The sequence below is a fragment of the Chiloscyllium punctatum genome, chromosome 11, assembly GCF_047496795.1.
Source record: "Chiloscyllium punctatum isolate Juve2018m chromosome 11, sChiPun1.3, whole genome shotgun sequence".
Taxonomy (NCBI): domain Eukaryota; kingdom Metazoa; phylum Chordata; class Chondrichthyes; order Orectolobiformes; family Hemiscylliidae; genus Chiloscyllium; species Chiloscyllium punctatum.
In genome coordinates, this window is record NC_092749.1 from 38,797,984 (window position 1) to 38,819,322 (window position 21,339).

Consider the following 21,339-nt stretch of genomic DNA (forward strand, 5'->3'; position numbering starts at 1 on the left):
TCCGGTGAGCTGCCCTTTTAATGAGCCACCATGAGATGCAAAAGCACACAATCAGGTTTTCTGATACTTCCTGTCAGGAAGCTCAATCTGCCTTTAAACGTCTGAGAATGTCATTACAAAAGTTCATGCTGCTCTTGCACTGGACCTGGAGACTCTCCTGTCAGCTTATAGTTTACAAGATATTTAGAAGTTTATTTTATTTCATGCCATAATGGCTTTTCTGGTCTGCCTATAATAGTCAAGTTGGCAAAGATGGTATATGGGCAAAACACTCCTTGATTACATTCTGTTCAATCTATTTAAATTCTTTCAAATACGTAATCCCATATAAGAACACTTTCATATGCATAACTCACATTAAAGTGCTTTGAAGTGTCACTCAAATGTAATTTAACCCCCCCCCCCCACCTTTCCACATGATACATTGTGGAATCAGTAATGCAACCTTATTTCTACAATGATACCTTCAGGCTTATGTCAACAGATAACTAGTGAAATTGTTTGCAGTTACAGCAGGTTGCTATTTGTTTAAAGAGCTTCAGTATTTAAATGTCTTAACAGTTTTATAGATCCAGTGGGTTGATCCACTTTTAATGCATAATAATGCATAAATAATCCCAAAGGGCTCTTGACCTCTCTCATAGGGATCCCTATATCTATTCAAAAAGATCCTTTTCCTCTCCATATAACTTTGCCTTTTGCTAAAATATCTAATGTCCACAAGTCCTGTTTTGTATATCACACAAAAAAAGATTGGATCTGTTTGAAGATAGTTGCATTTTACATGTTCAGCTGCAATCATGAATAAAAAGTATGAAAATGACACTGTGACCTAATTCCCATCCCCACCCATTGTGGAGACCACTTCCATCCCCATGAAAATCTAGCACTGTAATTCCTGAAGGAGGCCATCATAAATCTTTGCACACCTTGCATTGAGATTTGGAAAACATTCCTTTTGCAAGTTGGTAAAAGCTGCTTTGAAATTTGACAGAGAAGTCTAACTCCAAGAAGTTCCAAGAGATCTCTGCCATCCCTCACAATTTCTAGGGCAGACTATATCGAACAAATCCCTGATATATCACAATCAGTATTTCTTTGGAAAGAGTCAACAACAAAAAAATTCTCAAGCAGAGGACATTGATTGCACTCATAACACAATACATGGCTCTAACTGTGAGCGTTATTAATCATTGAACAGAAGAGGCTATTACTCTATAAATGAACCATATATTGCAAAAAAGTCTATATAGGAGACTAGCTTCAACTCAGTGCCTTTGTGCTGGACTTGAGGAAAACAGATTACACCATCCTCCAACTCCACCTACCCTTCCTGTGCTCTGTATTTCATTTAGCTGAAAATCTTTAACTGCACCCCATAATATCTATTGAGTATATGGTGAAACAAGGCATGTATGTTCAATTGGCAAGCAGACAGAAAACTGACAGAAAGGTTTGGCATTGTCTCTATTTGAAGGTGCTTCATGCTTACATGAGAAGATTTTGCATTGCATTTGAAATGACAGTTTATTTATACAAAATGCGTGCAGATTTATTTCTTAAACTTGCCTAGTCCACCAAATTCTATTACCCGGCTGTGGCTATAGATGAGACAACATTAACTTTCTCCATGACTTCCATTCAGGGCTAAATTGGCAGTATTTTTGATTCACCTCCATAAATATTGATCCTTCTGTCCAGCAACTCTTAAAGAAACACCAACAAATTGAATCTCCAAATAGTGCTTGCCCTGTTTCTGCATGTAGCCTCCAATGCTTTTTAAAGTTTCAGCCTCTTCTCCTTTAAAATATGTTGGTGCCAGATAACCTGTCCCCCTCACCCGTGGTGCTCCCAGAGCATCCTTCTCCAACTAGTGGAACATTGTTAACTAAGCTCCAGTTAAAGTGTGAGGTCAGCTCAGTCAATACACATAGAATTATTAGGGAGAGGCCAGTGAACCTGGTGCAGTTGAGCCCTGTTTTTCACTATCTGCTACAGAGTCCCAGAATCACAGCTAAAACAGGCCATCTGGCAGGAAATTGTGCTCAATAGCTTAAATCACAGATGAAGTTTATTATTTAAAAAGCCACAACCAGCACAGTCTAAATGGCCTATTAACTTGAATTTAAAACCTCAATCATGTTTGTCCTCTAGCCTTGGAGCTGTTAATGTTTTGATGGGGAGAAGGTAGGGGAAATTAGGGAAAATCTCAGGGACCTGTTCCCAGGACATTGTGGGACGTTAGGCAGAAGATTGTGGGGCTTCTAGCTGAAATATTTGTTTCATCTATTACCAAGGTTGAGGTGCTAGAGGACTGGAGTTTGGCAAATGTTGTGCCTTTATTTAAGAAAGTCTGTAAGAATAAGCCTGAGAACTATAGATCAGTGAGTCTAATATCGATGATGAGTAAATTATTGGATGTGATTCTGAAAGATAGGATTTACATGCACTTGGAGAGGCAAAGAATGATTAGGGATAGGTAGCATGAGTTTGTGCAAGGGAAATTGTGTCTCACAAACTTGATTGAGTTTTTTGAGGAAGTAACCAAAAAGATTGATGAGGGCAGAGTGGTAGACATTGTTTACATGGACTGGAGTAAAGTTTTTCACAAGGTTCCACATGGTAGGCTAATTAGGAAAGTTAAATTGTATGGGATTCAGGGTGAGCTTGCTGATTGGATACAAAATTGGCTTGACGATAGGAGACAGAGGGTGGTGGTGGAAGGTTTTTTTGGACTGGAGACCCGTGACTAGTGGTGTTCCACAGGGATCGGTGCTGTATCCACTTTTGTTTGTCATTTATATAAATGATTTGGATGAGAATATGGGAGGCATCGTTAGCAAGTTTGCAGATGGCACCAAAATTGGTGGTGTAGTGGATAGTGAGGAAAGCTATCTAAGATTGCAAAGAGATCTTAATCAATTGGATGAATGGGCTGAGGAGGGGCAGATGAAGGTTAATTTAGATAAATGTGAGGTATTGCATTTTGGTAAAATGAATAACTGCAGGACTTATAAAATTGATGGTATGGCCCTGGGTAGTGTTGTAGGACAGATAGAACTAGAGGTTCAGGTACGTAATTCTTAGAAATTTGAGTCACAGGTAGTTAGGATGGTTAAGAAGGCATTTAGCATGCTTGCCTTCATTGGTCAGATCTTTGATTATAGGAGTTGGGACCTCATGTTGAGGCAGCATGGTGGCTCAGTGGTTAGCACTGCTGCTTCACAGCACCAGGGACTAGGGTTTGATTCCAGCCTCCAGGCAACTTTCCGTGTGGAGTTTGCACATTCTCCCTGTGTCTGCGTGGGCTTCCTCTAGGCGCTATGATTTCCTCCCACAGGTGTGCAGGTTAGGTGGATTGGCCATACTAAATTGCCCATGTTGTCTAGGGATGTGCAGGCTAGGGGGATTAGCCCTGGGAAATGCAGAGTTATAAGGATAGGGTTGGAGGTGTGTCTAGGTGGGATGCTGTTTGAACAGTCACGGTGGACTTGATGGGCCAAATGGCCTGCTTCCACACTGTACGGATTCTGCGTTCAGGTTGTACAGGATGTTGGTGAGGCCTCTTCCAGAGTATTGTGTGCAAGTCTGGTTGCTCTGTTATAGGATGGATATTATTAAACAGGAGAGAGTTCAGAAAAGATTTACTAGGATGTTGCCAGAACTGGAGGGCTTGAGCTACAAGGAGAGGCTGTGGCCTTTTTCACTGAAGCAGAGGAGGTTGAGGGGTGACATTATAGAAGTTTATAAAATCATGAGGGACATAGATAACCCGAATAAGTATTTTCCGTAGTGTGGGTGAATTCAAAACTAAGGGGTATATTTTAAAGGTTAGAGGAGAAAGATTTAAAAAGGACATGAGTTGCAACATTTTTACATGAAGAGTGGTTAGTGTGTGGAATGAACTGCCAGAGGATGTGGTAGACTCAGGTACAGTAACAACATTTAAAAGACATTTGGATCAGTACATCAATAGGAAAGATTTGGAGGGATATGGGCCAAGCTTAGGCAGGTGGGACTAGTTTAATTTGGGAACATGGTCGGCATGGACTAGTTGGACCGAATGGTCTGTTTCCATGCTGTATGACTCTATGACTGTATGACTATGACTCTTTGAGAACTAATACGAAGAGAAGCTTGGAAGGTAATGTTGAAAATAGATACTGCAATGGCTAATTGTTGTTTGTCTCCAACCCAGGTTTTGGAAAGAAACACAGAGATATGAATACAGAACGTGACTTCTTCATGAGAATGAAATGTACTGTGACAAACCGCGGAAGAACTGTCAACCTCAAGTCTGCCACCTGGAAGGTGAGAAACCAGAAGTAGTAATCAGTCAGCTACATTTGGTGGTTTTCTCCTTGTACCTTTAGGGTCAGAAATTCATTTCCTGTGTAAGGAAGCTTTCTAATCAATCACTGGTGAGGTAATGGGGTAGTGGTATTAACAATTGACTGTTGAACACACAGCTGATCTTCTGTAGACCTGGGTTCAAACCCTGCTACCTCACATAAAATTTGCAATTCAATAAAAATACGAAATCCAGACTGTAATGATGCATGTGAAATCATGATTGATTGTTGGATACCCCATCTGGTTCTCCGGTACCCTTTAGGAAAGGAAACTTTGCCATCCTCAACTGGTCTGGCCTACATGTGATTCCAGACCCACAGCAGTGTGGTTGACTCTTAACTTCCCGTTGGGCAACAAATGCTGGCATAGCAAACATTGCTTACAGTGAATAAGGAAAAAGATTGTTTTAGAATAAAATAATATTTAAATGTTTGTCAAAACTAAAGGAACATGTTAAGATCACAATTTTAATAATTTTCAGCACACTATTGCCTCATGAAAGATTCACTAAATGGTTAAGTGAAAAAGGATCCTGTGGTCATATACTAGATTAAGGGTTTCATCCATATTACTTTCCCCTTCCTCCCAGCCATCCATTCATGTTTCATTCCTTGTGACTAACAACTTGCAGATCTCAAGTCTAAACAATTGCTGCAGCTCTCCTCCTCTCTCCCTTGACTTACTCCTGGATGGGTTGAGGTTGAGGAGACAGGATGAGCATGAAGAGAGGTGATGGAGAAGTCAAAAAGGCAGCAATGTACCATCATCCTGGATGACCTCCACTGCTCCAGATAGCGCAGGTTTCTTAGTGCTGCAGCCCATGATTCAAAGGACCAGCACCCTCACGGTGCTGAGGCAATGCTTACATTTTGGTCTTCCTCCAATCTTTTGGCTTTCTTACTTGTTATGGGCCACCTTCTCCTATAATAAGTAAGAAAGTCAACAAAACTTGCGCTTGGATGATCTTAGCATAGTTAAAAAATTGAGGTATTTGCAGGCAGTGAGAGGCACGTACAAGGCTGGTATTATTCGAAGAGGCAAGTGGGTGAGGTAGAGTTTCAGGCCTTTACCAGAAGTCCCCTCCATCACTAGATGCCAATTTTCAGCCAATTCAATAACTCCATGTGATATCAGGAAATGGTTAGAGGCACTGGAGATGCAAAGACTACCAACCCTGACACAATATTGGCAGTACTGAAGACTTATCCTCCAGAACGTGCCACACCCCTAGCCAAGTTGTTCCACTCCAGTTATAATATTGGACAATGTGGGAAGTTGCCCAAGTATGTCCTGCACAAATCCAACTCAGTTAATTACCACCCCATCAGTCTACTCTCAATCGTCATCACTGGCGAATTAGTTCCTCGCAGAAATGAGAGAAGAAAATAAAATGAAAATGACAGAAATATCAGGGGAAAATTCCAAACAAGTTTTAAGTTTTCTATTTTGCTTTATTAAGGTGTTGCACTGCACTGGCCACATCAAAATATACAATGCCTGCCAAGCTCACACACTGTGTGGGTATAAGGAGCCACCCCTGACTTGCTTGATCATGATGTGTGAGCCGATTCAACATCCATCTAATATTGACATCCCATTGGACAGCAAGACATTCCTGAGCCGCCACAGCATGGATATGAAATTTACTTACTGTGACGAGAGGTACAGTATCGTTTTAAACGATTACAATCACATCAGGAAATAACCTTGAGTTCTTCCCTGCATTTTAATTTTCCCCATTTTATGCTGCTAAGTACCTAACTGCAGAAATGGTAAATTAGTTCACAATGAAAACCTAGAAAGGGAAAAGTAAAGTTGCCATTGTCCCAGATGACCTGAAAGATGTTCTCCAATTAGAGAGAGATGATTGGCAGTGAGTTTAACCTGACGGCCTCAGGTGAGTTTGAGAACTTGGGATTTTCAGAGTGACCTCAGCTAGTGTGGGAACTGAACCCACGCTGTTGGCTTCGACCTCTACATCACAAACCAGCCGTCCAGTGGATGAATATGATATAGAAATGTTTTCTGTAACAGCAATGAGCATTAGGAATGAGTTTAAGGCTATTTTCAGCCAGGTGCCCAGGACATCCAAACCATTATGGCATTAACCATTTTACTTTAACAGATGTGGCATGTGCTGTCTTAAAGTCTGCAGCGACTATTTTGCCCTCACAAAGTTTCACTTAGTAACTCTAAGTGACTAAGTAAAATGAATGTGCACAGTCTTCATTTAATTCCCAGTAGATGTTTAATCGCATCACAAGATTTTCCTATTTTAATTCAAAATTGAGCATTTGATTCACAGATATCACATGGGAAATGAAAAGCTATCAAGTCTGATAACTCTTTTGATCTGGAGGCATATTATTAGGCAGTGTTATGCTGCATCTAACCACAGTGAATTTGGTGGGGGAAGATTAATTGGTATCATCTGTAGCTTAGCATAGTGTACATTCTACATTATTTTAAAGATAAAGCAGTTTGCAAAAAACAAAAAGCATGTAGGCACAAAGGGTACAGCCAGTAGACAGTTGCAGCAGTAATGAACTGTCAAGTAAACAGATATATTGTAATGCTATGAATGAACTGAGGACGGGTAGAACTTATTTATTTAACAGATTCACAGAGCAAAAATACACCTTTTACACAAGAACTATTAATATCTGTTGCTGCATCTTCCTTAAAACTGTTTGGCATCTTGACCCTCCTGAAAACTAACATTTATAAACAAGACAAATAAAAATGTATTGTCTCAAATAACATACTCCTTCGAAAGGAGGTCACTGCTGAATCAGAATTTGCTGTTGTTAGTGTCTTGGAGTATGACATCTCAAACTTGACATTCAGTTGTCCGAGTGGTGCACTTCAATAATAGAATTATTGGATGGGGAGAGAGGCTGCTGGGAACCTGTATGACTCCATTGAACTATCTATTAATCAGCTTGAAAAGCTTGTTAACAGGCTGAGGAGGGCCAGAAAGTGATTTTCAATTCGCAGATTGCCAAACATAGACAGTCTGGTTCACATTAGCGCACAGCTGTTGGATGCACAATAGGAAAGCATTCAGTAATTATTTTACTGAGGAGGATTTTTGTCAGTAAGGGTTATTGTCACAGAGCAGATCATTACCTCTATGTTGGCTGTTTGGCTGCTGGCCCGCTGATGCCTTCTCCTCTATTCTATAAAGCATTGGCTGGCTGCTGGCTGCCTTGGAAGGTCCTGCTTGACTGTCAGCTCCCTCCTCCCACATAAGGTTGTGGAGGCCCATGTTTAAGAAAAAATTAGATATATTTCTAGACACTAAAGATGCCACCAATTTTGTGGAAAGAGTGGGAGCATTGAGATGGAAGGTCGGCTTTTAACATATGGAACGGTGGAGCCAGCTGGATGGGCTGAATGGCCTATTCTTCCAATATACAATGAGAAATGATCTGAGCAAGGCAGTCATTAATATGTAAAAACAAGTAGGGCCTCTGTTCCAAAGACTGGGGACTTTGTATCAATCATTACTTTGGCAAGCAAAGTAATGATTTACCCAGCCAGCCTGTGCTTGCGAAACTCACAACACAATGTCTCACATTGGATGTGATTCTGAAATTGGGGATTTGCTGAATAATCCTGACTGTGAGAGAAATTGCATTGCCTATGTATTTGAGGACTCGCATTGTGCTACACTTGCCTGTGCTGGAAGCTACATGTATGAATACACCATACTCCCTTTTTTGTAGACAGAATATGTGTATACTGTATCTGTTTCAATTCAACCAAATAGATGATAGCCATTCACTGGCGCATTTCTCAGGGCAATGCACTAACCAATCAAAATCAACCTGCCTTGTTTAAAATTTAAACAAAATCTGTTAATTGTCAATCAGCAATCATAGGTTAAACCTCCATGGCAACACCTCTCCCAATTTGGAGTCCACTTGCTACTAATGATTTGGGATGATATAGGACATGATACATCCTCTTATGACCTTCATTTTCTTTTCTGTTCAGCTACTCAGCACAAAATCACATATTCTAGATCAGTTTGTAGCACTTCCAAGTGTTTGCACACACTAAACATTAATTGTTCAGCCCTTTAATTCTTTTTGTTCTTGCCTTTCCCCTTATATATTAAACATTGAATTATAGAATACATAAATTAATAGCTGTATCCCTTTCTAAAATTTTTGTAAATTTTCATTTAATTAAAATATTTCTCTCATCCTTTCTTCTTTATAATTCCTTTAAAATTTACATTCCACAATTTAATTACACTTCACTCTGTTTTATCAATAATATTTGCATACAAACTGTGACAGTTTAACATTTATTTTACCAGAATTGCAGCACTGATGGGATATTGTCCAGAAGAACTGCTTGGCCGTTCAGTTTATGAGTTTTACCATGCATTGGATTCAGATCACATGATTAAAAGTCACCAAAACCGTAAGTGGACAATCCAAAGAACTTGTAACTTAATGTGGTAGTGAAAGTCAGTTAACTGCAAGATTGTTTTAAAATCACAATATTAAAACCCTGCATTACTCATTTTCAGATCTTCAAATCTTCTCTCAGATCATTATATGATTTCAGTTGCTCCCCACCTCTGGCAGTAGTGGGTTTATACGATATTCTGGTGGTACTTTGGCACTTTTAATTACTTTTGGGGATTCTCTTATTGTGACAATTTTCATTCGTGTTCATAAAATATAATGTTTGTAAATATCCCAATAGTATTTCCAAGACAAACAAGACAAGAACATTCACTAAATAATTAAAAATAAATGTATAAAATAATTAATAATAAAATTAAAAGTGCACATGTAAACTGATCAGACTCTTACGTAGATGGGAGGAGGTATGAATCAGCACCACCATATTAGTGTGAGGAAAAATATATCACCAAATGGGTGGCACAGTGGCTCAGTGGTTAGTATTGCTGCCTCACAGCGCCAGGGACCTGGGTTCAATTCCTGCCTCAGGCAACTGTCTGTGTGGAGTTTGCATATTCTCCCAGTGTCTGTGTGGATTTCCTCTGGGTGCTTTGGTTTCCTCCCACAGTCCAAAGATGTGCAGGTTAGGTGAATTGGCCATGCTAAATTGTCTGTAGTATTAGGTATAGGGGAATGTGTCTGGTTGGGTTGTTCTTCGGAGGGTCGGTGTGGACTTTTGGGCCGAATGGCCTGTTTCCACACTGTAGGGAATCTAATCTAATCAAGTCACTGCTGATACAACTTTCCCACTTTTTTGTAAGTTCAACAAAAAAAAATTGGAAATAAAATGCACCTATCTTATAGTAACCATGAAACCACTGTTGATTGTTGTAAAAGCCCATGCTTCACTAATGTCCTTCAAGGAAGGAATTTGTCGTCCTTACCCATAGCAATGTGATTGATTCCAGGCAATATGGGACAGACAATAAATGTCAGCCCAACCAGCAATCACCATGCTCCATGAATGAATGAGAAGAAAAGCCATCAGAATTTACTTGGGGCTTATCAGCCTCTACGATATATTTCCCAGTGCACTCTACACAAATTGATGAATGGGATAAGAAAGGTAGTCTTGAAACAGTGGGCAGGCCAGGATGCTTCAGATGCTGGGGTTTCCTTGCAGTTTTTTTTTGTTTCATTTTAGTGGTTAACAAGCATACAAATCCTCAGCTTCTCAAATGGGGCAAAGATTAGAAGAGCAAGGATATTATGATGAACTTTTATAGGACTCTTGTTAGACCTCAACTAAAATATTGTGCATAGTTCTGGGAACCATACTATAGAATAGATGTGAATGCATTGGAGACAGTGCAAAGAGATTTCGAAGAATGGTTCCAGGGATTTGAATTGTTAATTATAGAGCATAGATTGGAGAGGTTGCATATGTCCAAAGGATCAGAGGAGATCTACTATGCATTTTCAGAATCATAATGGAGTTGGATAGAGTAGATAGGAAGAAGCTGTTCCTGCTTGTGAGATGATGAACAATGAAATAACACAGATTAATACCATTTTCAAAAGAAGCAAACGTGATCCGAGAAAAAGCTTTTTCACACAATGAGTGGTTTGAGTCTGAAATAAGTGGGGTGGTGAAAGCAGGTTCAATTGAGGAATTCAAGAGAATACTGGATGGTTATTTAAATTAGAAATAACCTGCATGCATCTGGAGAAAAGACAAAAGAATTGCACTGAATTCTGAAACTCATTTGGAAAGCTAGGGCAGTCGTGATGGCACAAACAGCCTCGTTCTGCACTTTAACTTCACTTCAGTCGCTCTGTAATATTATTCTCTTAAAACCATCAAATTGGTGGTAAAGTTCTTCTCCAATATCCTTATCAGGTCCCATTCTTCTGCAGAAATGATGCTGAGGCTAAAATAAGAAAGCAATAAGGTGGCATTCTGGGATAGAAAGAGGAAATAGTCTTTAAAGTTTTCTTCATTTGAACTGACCTTGAAAGAAGGCTAAGCAGGTTTTGCAAACAGTTTGTTCAGGTTTACTGTTGGCTAACTGTGTTCCTTACCATGGCACGTTTCCTTTAATAATATAATTCAGAATATGTTCATAAACTAGAAATACATAGATTACAACTGGACCATCCTTCCAAATAAAGGAGTCCTTGCTTCCAAAGGTGTGGGCAAAAAAGGATATCCTAGTGCTCTGCTGTTCTGAGTTGCTGATTGGAAAATGCATATATTTATATATTTTGTTTCCCAATAATCACCTGGCAATATAAATTCTATGAAGAGAAAAATGAGACTAACTCACTTCAGGAACAAAGCTGTTTTCCTACAAGAAATTCACAGATTTGAATCCTAATTTTAGCTATCCTAATTGACCTTGAGAGTTTTCAGCAGAATCAGAACCTGGTTCATTTGAGGAAGAAGGGAAAAGAAATCAGAGCTAAACCTACAGGAACACAGCTCCTTGTTTCCCACTCAAACAGGCATCCATATATCTAAGTTTCAGGTCTTATTGAATGAATAATAATGCACGAGGTATGGGAATGTAATAAATCAAAGGCCAAATGAAGACAGAGAAAGATGGGAATGCAGCGGTAAAGTAAAATTCTCTAAACTGACATAAAATGACTTACAAACTGCATATGATGTATATAATTAATCATTGAGGCTTTAATTCATTCAATTGTCATTATTAATACCTCATGTTCTTCAACCAACTCCAAATAAATATAATCTCAAATTTTGTCTCTTAACTATATTTTTCACCTTTGATAGCTGATTTAATTTCTCATTTTACAAAGCCATTATTTTCAATAGTGTGAAATCTTTGTGAAGTTTCAATATGACAAAATAAACAAAATACTAGTCTCTTAAATTGACAATTTCTGTTTATTCTCCATGCTTTGTGCATAATATCTAAAGGTGCCTATAAGCAGCTGGTTAATAGATCAGTAGAAGGCAAACAGTGATCAGCAGTCTAGTTTAACTTCCACATGGCAGTACTTGCGTAATCACTGACCTATCAGATTGGCAGGTATCCTTCTAGTGACATTGTGTGTTGTTTCAAACAAGATTACAGCAATAACAAGGCCTTCTGGAAAACAAGTAACTGGACCATGGCACACATTGAGATTTTATTGATTGCACCCAATGTAATTATCCTTTCAAAACACAATGATAACTACCAGATTAAGGCAGTCTACCAAAACTCATATTGGATCAAAGTACAGTTTAGATTACAAAGTAGCAGGTTCATAAGTCAGATCACAAATATATTGCTGTTTTGATTACAACTTTAAACAGAAAAAAACATTATTCACTATTGCTGAATGCATTTTCCAAGTATTTTTAAGGTGTGCAAGATGTTGGAAAATACATGTTTAAAAATTTAACAATGTGAGGAGATCCAAGATGGTGGCAGTATAAGTGGTCTGCTGTGCTGGGCTCTGTGCCATACCCCAGGGCAAGGTGGACCTTTACTGCTCCCCCCCCCCTTATCAACTGCCCCAGGAGAAAAAAGTATTAATTTAAACTTGCTGACTATTCGGAGCTGCTGAAATCATTTGGGATGAAGTCCGGAAAAGGAAAGGGGCCTAAAGGAGGACAGCAGACAAGGTACTCCCCTACTGCATTGGGGTGCCTGCAGCCAGTGTTCAGACTCCCGGGGCAGCCCCTTTGGATCCAACAGGACAGCAGCTGGAGTTTGCCAAACTCTGAGCGTGGATTCAAGCAGCAGTTGATCCACTATCTGCCATGCTGAAAAACATGAGCAGGAAATCCAGCTGCTGGAATGAAGATTGGAGGCAGTGGAGGACAGGATTGCGGCATCGGAGACTGTAGCGGAGGTCTCAGGAGAAGGAATCTGAAAGCTGAAAAACCAGGTTCGGGTCCTTCAGGATCAAGTCGATGACCTGGAAAACAAAAACAAAATGAAACACTTACAGATCGTGGGTCTCCCAGAACGCGAGGAAGGCGAGGACCTCATCGGCCTTTTGCAGGGTTTGCTCCTGAAGTTCCTAGGGTTGGAGTTGGAGTCGGGCCTGGTAAGCATGGAGTAGGCCCACCAGATCACAATGCACACGTCTGGATCGGACCCGTGTTCCCTCACGGTCCTAATGCAGCTCCTGTATTATAGAAAAAAACAGTTAATATTTGAAACAGCAAGAAGACTGGGAAGAAATTCACAAGCTTTAACGTATAAAGGATAAAAGATAATGCTTTTTTCAGGACTTTTCAGGAGCCTTAATTAAGAGAAGGCCAACTGATGATGTCAAGAAAGAATTAAGTGATCTGAATATGCAATACACCTTGAGGTACCCGGCCGCGTTGCGTTTCACCCATGGGGGATGATATTTAACTCTGACTCCGCAGAAAAGACAAAGGACTTTGTGAAGTCTTTGAATTGAAGGACCTGAGTTGGGGTTGGAGGGAAGGGGGCATCATTGCGGACAAAGGTTTTGGGGGTGTTTATTAGACCCTTTCTAATTCCCTCTCCCCCTTTCTTTTTTTTTGGCTATTTGTTTTATATGTACAGCTTTGTTGTAAAATTGAAATTATTTTAGATATCGGTCGGTTGGGTATTATCTAAGGCTCCTTTTTTGCTACTGCTGTCCTTTTGATTTTGTATTGGGTGTGGCTATATCTGTGGTTAGGATTGGTGCATTGGAGGCGGGGGGGGGGGGGGGGGGGGGGTGATGGGCATCCATTGTTAACTTTCAGAATGTAAATAACAGGTTTTCCTCATTTGTGAATTGCCTGGGGCTAGGGCATGGCCTCAGCGAGAGGGAGTTAAGATGGTAGTAAGGATTGGGAGGGGCAAGGGGGAAGATCTTGAGCAAATTGGGGGTAATTTGGGTATTTTCTTCAGATAAATGTTTTTTTTTTAGTTGTTTTTATAGGAATAGTTTTTCGATCTCATAGAGTTAATATCTTTGTAACTCATCACACCTCAGATAAACTCCCTCCTCCTGGGAAAACACGGGCTGCTCCAGATGACCATGGCTAGTGATTCAGGTGGTGCACCTGGAATATAAATGGGAGCCATTCTCCTATTAAAAGAAAGAAGGTCTTATTAAGCCTCAGGAATGAAAGGGTGGACATTGCCCTGCTGCAGGAGATGAATCTAACTGATAAGGAACATCTGCAATTGTAGCGGGGTGGGGGTTATGACAGGGTATTTTTCTCATCCTTCAGCTCCAAGAGTAGAGGAGTGGATATACTGATAAGAAGGAACCTCCCTCTCTAGGTAACAGAGCAGATTAAGGATGAACATGGATAGTTTATCATTCTTAAACCTCTAATACATGGAGAAGAGTGTGGCGTTTTTAATGTATATTGTTCCCGGCGCACCCTCTTACATTTCTAATTGATGCAATGGCTATCTTTATGAATCTTGGGGCTTGTCGTATAATTATAGAAAGGGATTTTAATCGCCTTGTAGATCCAGAGATTGACAGGGTGCCAAAAGGCCTGGTAGGTACACCCATGCAGTCTAAACAGATGGTGGATATGTGCGATGAGTTGGGACTAGTAGATGTGTGAAGGCACCTCCACCCTAATGGAAGAGACTTCATGTTTGATTCCAACCCACACAAGTGCCATACGCAAATTGACATGTTTTTTTATGCCAGCTGATGGTTTGGACAGAACACTGGCGTGCAGAATTGGGAATATAGCTGTTTTGGATCATGTGTCAGTGTATTTAGATGTTAAAATCAAGGATAGTGGAATGGATGCAAGTCACTGGCGCATGGATCCATTTTTGTTAGGGGATAGCAAATTTGTTGAATATATTACAAGAGAGTTCAGGGCCTTTTGGGATATCAATTCAGGTACGGCTAGTAATCAAGCAATGCTTTGGGAGGCCACTAAGGCAAATTTACAAGGCCTGATCATTTCGTATTCGACGACTAGAAAGAGGCAGAGGGAGGAGCAGCAATGGATGCTGGAGGCCGGCTGAAGGTAGCTGAGAAAACATATTATAATAGGCCATCATTTGTTAAGCTGCAGTGGGTCACAGCTCTCTGTGCTGCTCTCAACTCAATGTACACACAAGTGGCTAAAAAAAAGTCTCCTTTGCCAAAGAAAGACTGCTTGAATTTGGAGATAAGCCAGGTAGATATCTGGCTTATTTGACTAGAAGGAAAAAAGCTTCCCAATCTATTACATCCGTTAGGAAGAAGGCTGGTACGATTACCTGTGAATTGAAGAAGATCAATGTCCAGATTAGGGAATACTTTGCAGAGCTATATTGGTCGGAGGGGGGTGAACACGGTACAATGGGAATGCAGTACTTTTTTGAAAATCTGGACCTGCCCAATATAAACATGGAACAGGCTTCCCTTTTGAATGTGCCTATAATGGTAAACAAGTGCAGGAAGCAATAAGGCATCTCCAGGCTGGCAAAGCACCGGGGCCAGATGGATTCCCAACTGAATTCTATAAGAAATTCATAAACATGTTAGTGGAGCCACTTCTGGGGATGTATAACTATTCTTATACACAGGATTGTCTTCCACCTTCTCTTAGGGAGGCTAATATCTCCTTCATTTTAAAGAAAGGGAAGAATCCTGAAGAGTGTGCTTCATACAGACCAATTTCACTATCGAATATAGATTTCAAAATTTTATCCAAGATGCTGGCTCTGAGGTTTGAGAAGGTTCTGCCGCATATTATAAAAGAAGTTCAAATGGGTTTTGTCAAGGGCTATAGCTCCTCCAACAATATCAGGAGGGTACTGAACACAGTACAGGTATGCCAGCAAAGATTGATCCCGAGTTTGGTGGTCTCCCTAGATGCGGAAAAGGTGTTTGATTGGATAGAATAGCCGTATCTATTTGAGGTCCTAGAGCACTTTGGTTTGGGGGGGTTCCTTTGCCAGATGGGTAGCAGTACTATATAATGATCCCAAGGTGGTATTATAAATGGTATTAAGTCAAATAGCGTTAATATTGGATGAGGTAGTCGACAGGGGTGTCCTTTATTACTGCTGTTATTTACCTTGGCGAATGAACTGTTAACTGTACCTATCAGGAGGGATCCTGAAATAGTAACGCCAAAGATGGGAATGGGGGAGCATAAGATCACCCTATATACTGTCGACGTCCTTTTGTTTTAGGCCAATCTGGAGAAGGCTGTTCCTCGACTGATCCAAGACAATTAATTCATATGGATCTATTAGGCGATTAAAATCCCCTCCTATAATCATACAACGAACTCCAAGGTTCACTAATTTAGCCATTGCATCAATTAGAAATTTAAGAGGGTTACAGGATCAATTTTTCAAAATCGGAAGCCATGCCAGTAGGGGGATTAGTGGAGGCGCCTAATCTGAAGGATGAAATGCAATTCTCATTTAGATGGTCACCAAATTGTTTTTTTGTATTTGGGAATTTTTATAACCCCTTCGTTCCACCAGCTGTATAAAGCTAAATGTGTACAACTACTAAAGAGGATAAAGCAGGATTTGCAGCAGTGGAAGGGGTTACGTTATAATGGTTGCGCCGAATAGCCCTGATTAAGATGAATATTCTTCCTCGACTGCTGTACCCAATGAGAATGCTCCCATTGTTGTTACCTAGACAAGTATTACGGAGGCTCAGTGGTTGGCTAGGGTCCTTTATTTGGTGCCATAGGCATCCTCTAATTAAATTCACTAAATTGCAGCTTTCGCAGGGTGAGGGAGGGGTGTATCTTCTGGATTTGAAGAAATACCAAATAAGTGCTTTGTTAACATATGTTGGTGACTGGGTACGGGGGAATTCAGAGTCGATTTGGCTTGACATTGAAGTCTCGCAGTCAAGATGTCCTTTAATTAATGTATTATTCTCAGACAAGATGAAATCCATGACCCAGCACTGTAAAAGTCCAATTATGTTAAATACGGTGATAGCCTGGAGGATAATGAGGCAATATGAGGGCAATTGGTCTAAGACTTCGCCATTTACCCGGTTGGTGGGAGCCCAGGGATTTAAACTTGTGACAATAGACTCCAGCTTTAAGCATGGGAGAATAAGGGAATCTTCTGTCTGGGAGACTTATTTGAGGGGGATGTCCTAATGTCATTTAGTCAGTTACGTCAGAAACATGGATTGTCTAATAGGGACCTTTTCCGATATTTCCAAATAAGGGACTATAAACGAGGAAGACCACGCTCTCGGTCCAATGTTGCAAATCAGACATGGAGAAAAGAATACTCCACTGTACAGGTGCTCTTTCACTCAGTACTTTATATCATTTACACAAAGGTCACGCCTTGGGGGACATGGAAGGACGCTGTAGAACATGGAATCGAGAGTTAGGAGAGGATATTTCATCGGAGGTATGGGAAGACATCTGGGGGAATGTCAGGAAATCTCAGTATGTAACAGAGCACAGGCTATGCAATTGAAGATCTTACACAGGGCTCATATGGCGCCAGAGAGGCTAGCTAAGTTCAAGAGCGGAGTATCACCAGGGTGTCCCCAGTGTAATATTAGTATAGGCACTCTTACACACTGCTACTGGTCATGTAGTAAGGTCCAGAGATATTGGAGTGCTATAGTAAGGGAGCTAAAGGACATCCTGGGGATTGAAATTAACATGGATCCGGTAATTCTTCTTCTGGGGTTGCCAAACTTGCCCTCTCTGGGGGAACATGGGAAGAGATTGTGTAACATTCTTACTGTGCGAGGAAGAACATTCTAGTGAATTGGACACTGTAAAACCCCCCAGGTCTTTTGGGGTGGCGCAGGCTGGTATTGGAGCATATCCCCCAACACTACCTCACAAATATGGTGCACCACAAAATGGAATAGTTTTACAAGATGTGGCGGCCCTTTCTAAAATATATTGACACTGACTTATCAGCAATATTAATCAGGGTAATGGTATAGCCGTGGGAATCAGTCTGGGTGCCTGTGGGGCCCTGGGAGGAGGAGACTGGAGGAAAAAGAATACGGGTACTGTAGATGGTGCTCAGAGGGATGGGAGCCTCAGTGAAGGTGTGACGAGTGAGATAAATTAAATAATATCTTACTACTTTATTCTAAGTTATTTGAATTTAGTTTAAGTTAGTATCTATTTAATATGTTTGGTTAGATTAAGTTAAGTAGATATGTTTTTTTCTGGTAGAATAGTAGGTCGTTTATTAACAATGGTACTGTGTTATGACTTTTTTTGTACTGCCTTTCTTTCTGTTTTGATAGCGTTATTCTTTTTTTGTATATCAATGTTTTGTAAAAGATTTTAAAAGGTTTTTAATAAAAATATTTATAAAAAAATCTAAAAGTGTCACAAGGTGTAGAGATTTCTATTCAGAGCACAAATAAAAAAGGACTTACTGTTGCTTGAGTACAGCATATAGTATTGCCATTATCAAATGTTATATGATCAAAGGAGCATTTATGATATGTAGCTTAGATGATGAACTGCAACACATGGTTTGTATATACAATAAATGATACTTTATGCTAGATATGAAATATATTGATTAAGAATTGAGAAATTGATTTATTTCATTTTAATTTTGTTTTTAAAGTGTGCACTAAAGGTCAGTCAGTTACTGGGCAGTACCGGATGCTTGCAAAACATGGTGGATACGTGTGGGTTGAGACCCAAGGGACAGTTATTTACAACAGCCGTAACTCTCAACCACAGTGCATTGTATGCATCAACTATGTACTGAGGTATGCCTGCGTTATTATACAACTGATTTCAAAAACAGGAAACTAAGCACAAGATTTCTGCCTTGAAATGATCCTATTTTGATTTCTATGAGCATTTTATGTCTGTAGAGATCTTGGTACCATGGGTAGCTTTGCCATCCACCACACACTCAGTTTCAGAATGTTGCTTTCCGCAAATCTGGTGTTAAAATATACACTATTGTTATTTGGAATTTTCAATCTTGGCAAGAGGACAACAATCAACTGACGCAAAAATGACCAGAGACACACGATAAACTGAGCTTAAATGCTCTTGCATTAAAAGTAAATTTCTAAAATTATAAAATATAGATTGGCTTCTGGTTGAGCCTCCATTTTGTCTTTGAATATATCAGAATGCTGAAAATCATACTGTTACCCATAATTACTGAATAAAGATGTGGTGTTTACATTAAAACTTTAAAAGTCGCAATACAATTGAGACAGTATTTGAAAACTGAGATCATCAGAAGCAAATATTTTTATAAAAATCATAAAATGATTTTTGTACATAACATGAATGAATATTTTGAGGAAAGAAAGAAAAATATTGAGAATTGAACAATTTTCTTGATTGAATACTTACTGTAAACTTTGCCAATTTCAAATAATCTGCAGAATCTTTTTAACAGTGATTCACTGTTCACCTTTACTAAGAATAACAATGCACAACCTAAATTAAATAATCATCTCTATTAAACCCCAACTCTATCTAGTTACTCAGTGGATATGGGAATTCCATGCCACAATCTGAACACAAGCAATCATCTCCAAAACATAGGCAAATGGTTTGCAATTCAGATTGGACATGGACAATCTCAAAGCAACATTGGAACATCAGTCATTATCTTCTTGTGGATTATTCTGTACCAAGTGGGGAAAAAAAGGACTCTGATGGACATTACCAACACCAAAGTTTGATTGAAAGCAGAATAGAATTAATTACATAGATTTAAAGCAGTTATTACTCACCTGTATTTAATACACAGAGCAGGAAAGAAAGTCAGGTAAATGCAACCAGGATGCTCAGTGAACAATTGCTTCTATTGTATTAAAACTAAATGTTTATCAGAATATATTGCAATTGCATTGTTTGTAATGAATGCTGAGAATAGAAGTTTTATTGCTTCACCTGTCCTTACTTTTATCAGTAGCAATAAAGCTACAATTAGGTGTGGATAACCTATATTTAGGATGTCTAAAGTTTGAAATTGTTTATTGGTGACACAAAATTAAATAGATGTGTAGGTGTGGAACAGTATGTGAATGATATAAATAAGAGACCCTTCTTAAAATATTTTTTAAAACTAGATGTTAGCAATTCATAAAACTACACATTTAGAAATTACTTTGAAATTGGACTGCCAGCAAATGTAATGCTCACTACTGTTGACTGGAACAAATTCAATATTCAATGAATATTGAAATAATTTAATTCAGAGTCTGTCGAGTCATAGAGATGTACAGCATGGAACTCAGTTGATAACACAGTCAGAGGCTATGGATCGTCTGACTTCAGCATAGTATGTTGGATAACTGCGCAGCATAACTGATTATTGAAAATGTTTGGCTGAGATACTAAACCCCAACTCTATCCATTTACTCAGCAGGATATGAAAATTCCATGTCACAATCTGAACATGAGCAAACAGTTGTCCCTGACCCAGTGGGCTAACATCTATGCAAATAAAAATGACTTATCTGTTAATTCATTCAGTGTCTGTGTGTATGTGGAACCTTGTCGTGTGCCAAAATAGCTATAGAGTTGTACAGGAAGGAAACAGATCCTTCGGTCCAACTCATCCATGCTGACTAGACATCCTAAATTAATCTAGTCTTATTTGCCAGCACTTGGCCATATCCCTCAACATAACTATAAGTACACTTCAAAAGCAATCCATTGTTGATAAATTGCCTTGGGATATCCTGGGAATGTAATGAGATGTTAAGTAAATGTACACCATTCCTTGGCATTTTATACTGCAATGGAGTTCTTTCTTTAAAAAAAACTGAAATCAAATGTTTCCATTTTCAGCGAGATTGAGGAGAAGAATGTTGTATTCTCCATGGACCAGACAGAGTCTCTGTTCAAGCCTTGCCAAGCCATGAAAAATATGAATGGCAAGCATATCTGCGGAGGTCCAATGCCAGATGATGGTAATCTGCTCTTCAGTAAACTGAAGGAAGAACCTGAAGACCTAGCACAACTTGCTCCTACACCTGGAGATTCCATTATTCTACTTGATTTCAGTGTCAATGGTATGTTGTTGAATTTAAGACATTATTTTAATCCATGTAAACCAATAAATATTTGACATCAATCCGCAGTTTTTTAAAAAAAAGATAGTATTCTTCAATTAATGGTAATGTACTAGTGAAGGACCCTACAATGTCACTTATACACTTTGAGTGAAGCAACCAAGGAAAGAAGAGATACGAGTGTGGTGCTAGAAAAGCACAGTTGGTCAGGCAGCATCTGAGAAGCAGGAGAATCGACGATTCAGGTTACTGATGAAGGGCTTATGCCCAAAACGTCGATTCTCCTGCTCCTCGGATGCTGCCTCACTGGCTGTGCTTTTCCAGCACCACACTCTCGACTCTGATTTCCAGCATCTGCAGTCCTCACTTGCTCCTGAAGAAGAGATGCATCCATGCAAGGAAAGAAAAGTGGGAGGGAAGATAATTCAGAACAATCATTGTGCTCTTTTACGTACCATTTACAGAGATCTGAGCATAGTTTGGAACTACATTGTGAGAGTAAAGATTTAAAAATGAAGCAAATTAAATAATGCACTGGGTAGGGCACCTGTAGGCTTTGCAAATTGGGGAAAAGGACTGGTTCAATTTTTATGCTAAAACA

The 21,339-nt window shown here is 39.5% G+C and overlaps 1 protein-coding gene across 1 annotated transcript in view; it reads left to right on the forward strand.

The window, feature by feature from the left end:
* The window catches only part of epas1b (endothelial PAS domain protein 1b), a 142,029-nt gene that overhangs the window by 97,189 nt on the left and 23,501 nt on the right, over positions 1 to 21,339 (forward strand). Inside the window, exons 5-9 of the mRNA XM_072580651.1 lie at positions 4,199 to 4,311; positions 5,813 to 6,015; positions 8,681 to 8,787; positions 18,314 to 18,461; positions 20,515 to 20,738. Of these exons, the coding sequence (XP_072436752.1) occupies positions 4,199 to 4,311; positions 5,813 to 6,015; positions 8,681 to 8,787; positions 18,314 to 18,461; positions 20,515 to 20,738 (795 nt within the window). The remainder of the gene's footprint in view (positions 1 to 4,198; positions 4,312 to 5,812; positions 6,016 to 8,680; positions 8,788 to 18,313; positions 18,462 to 20,514; positions 20,739 to 21,339) is intronic.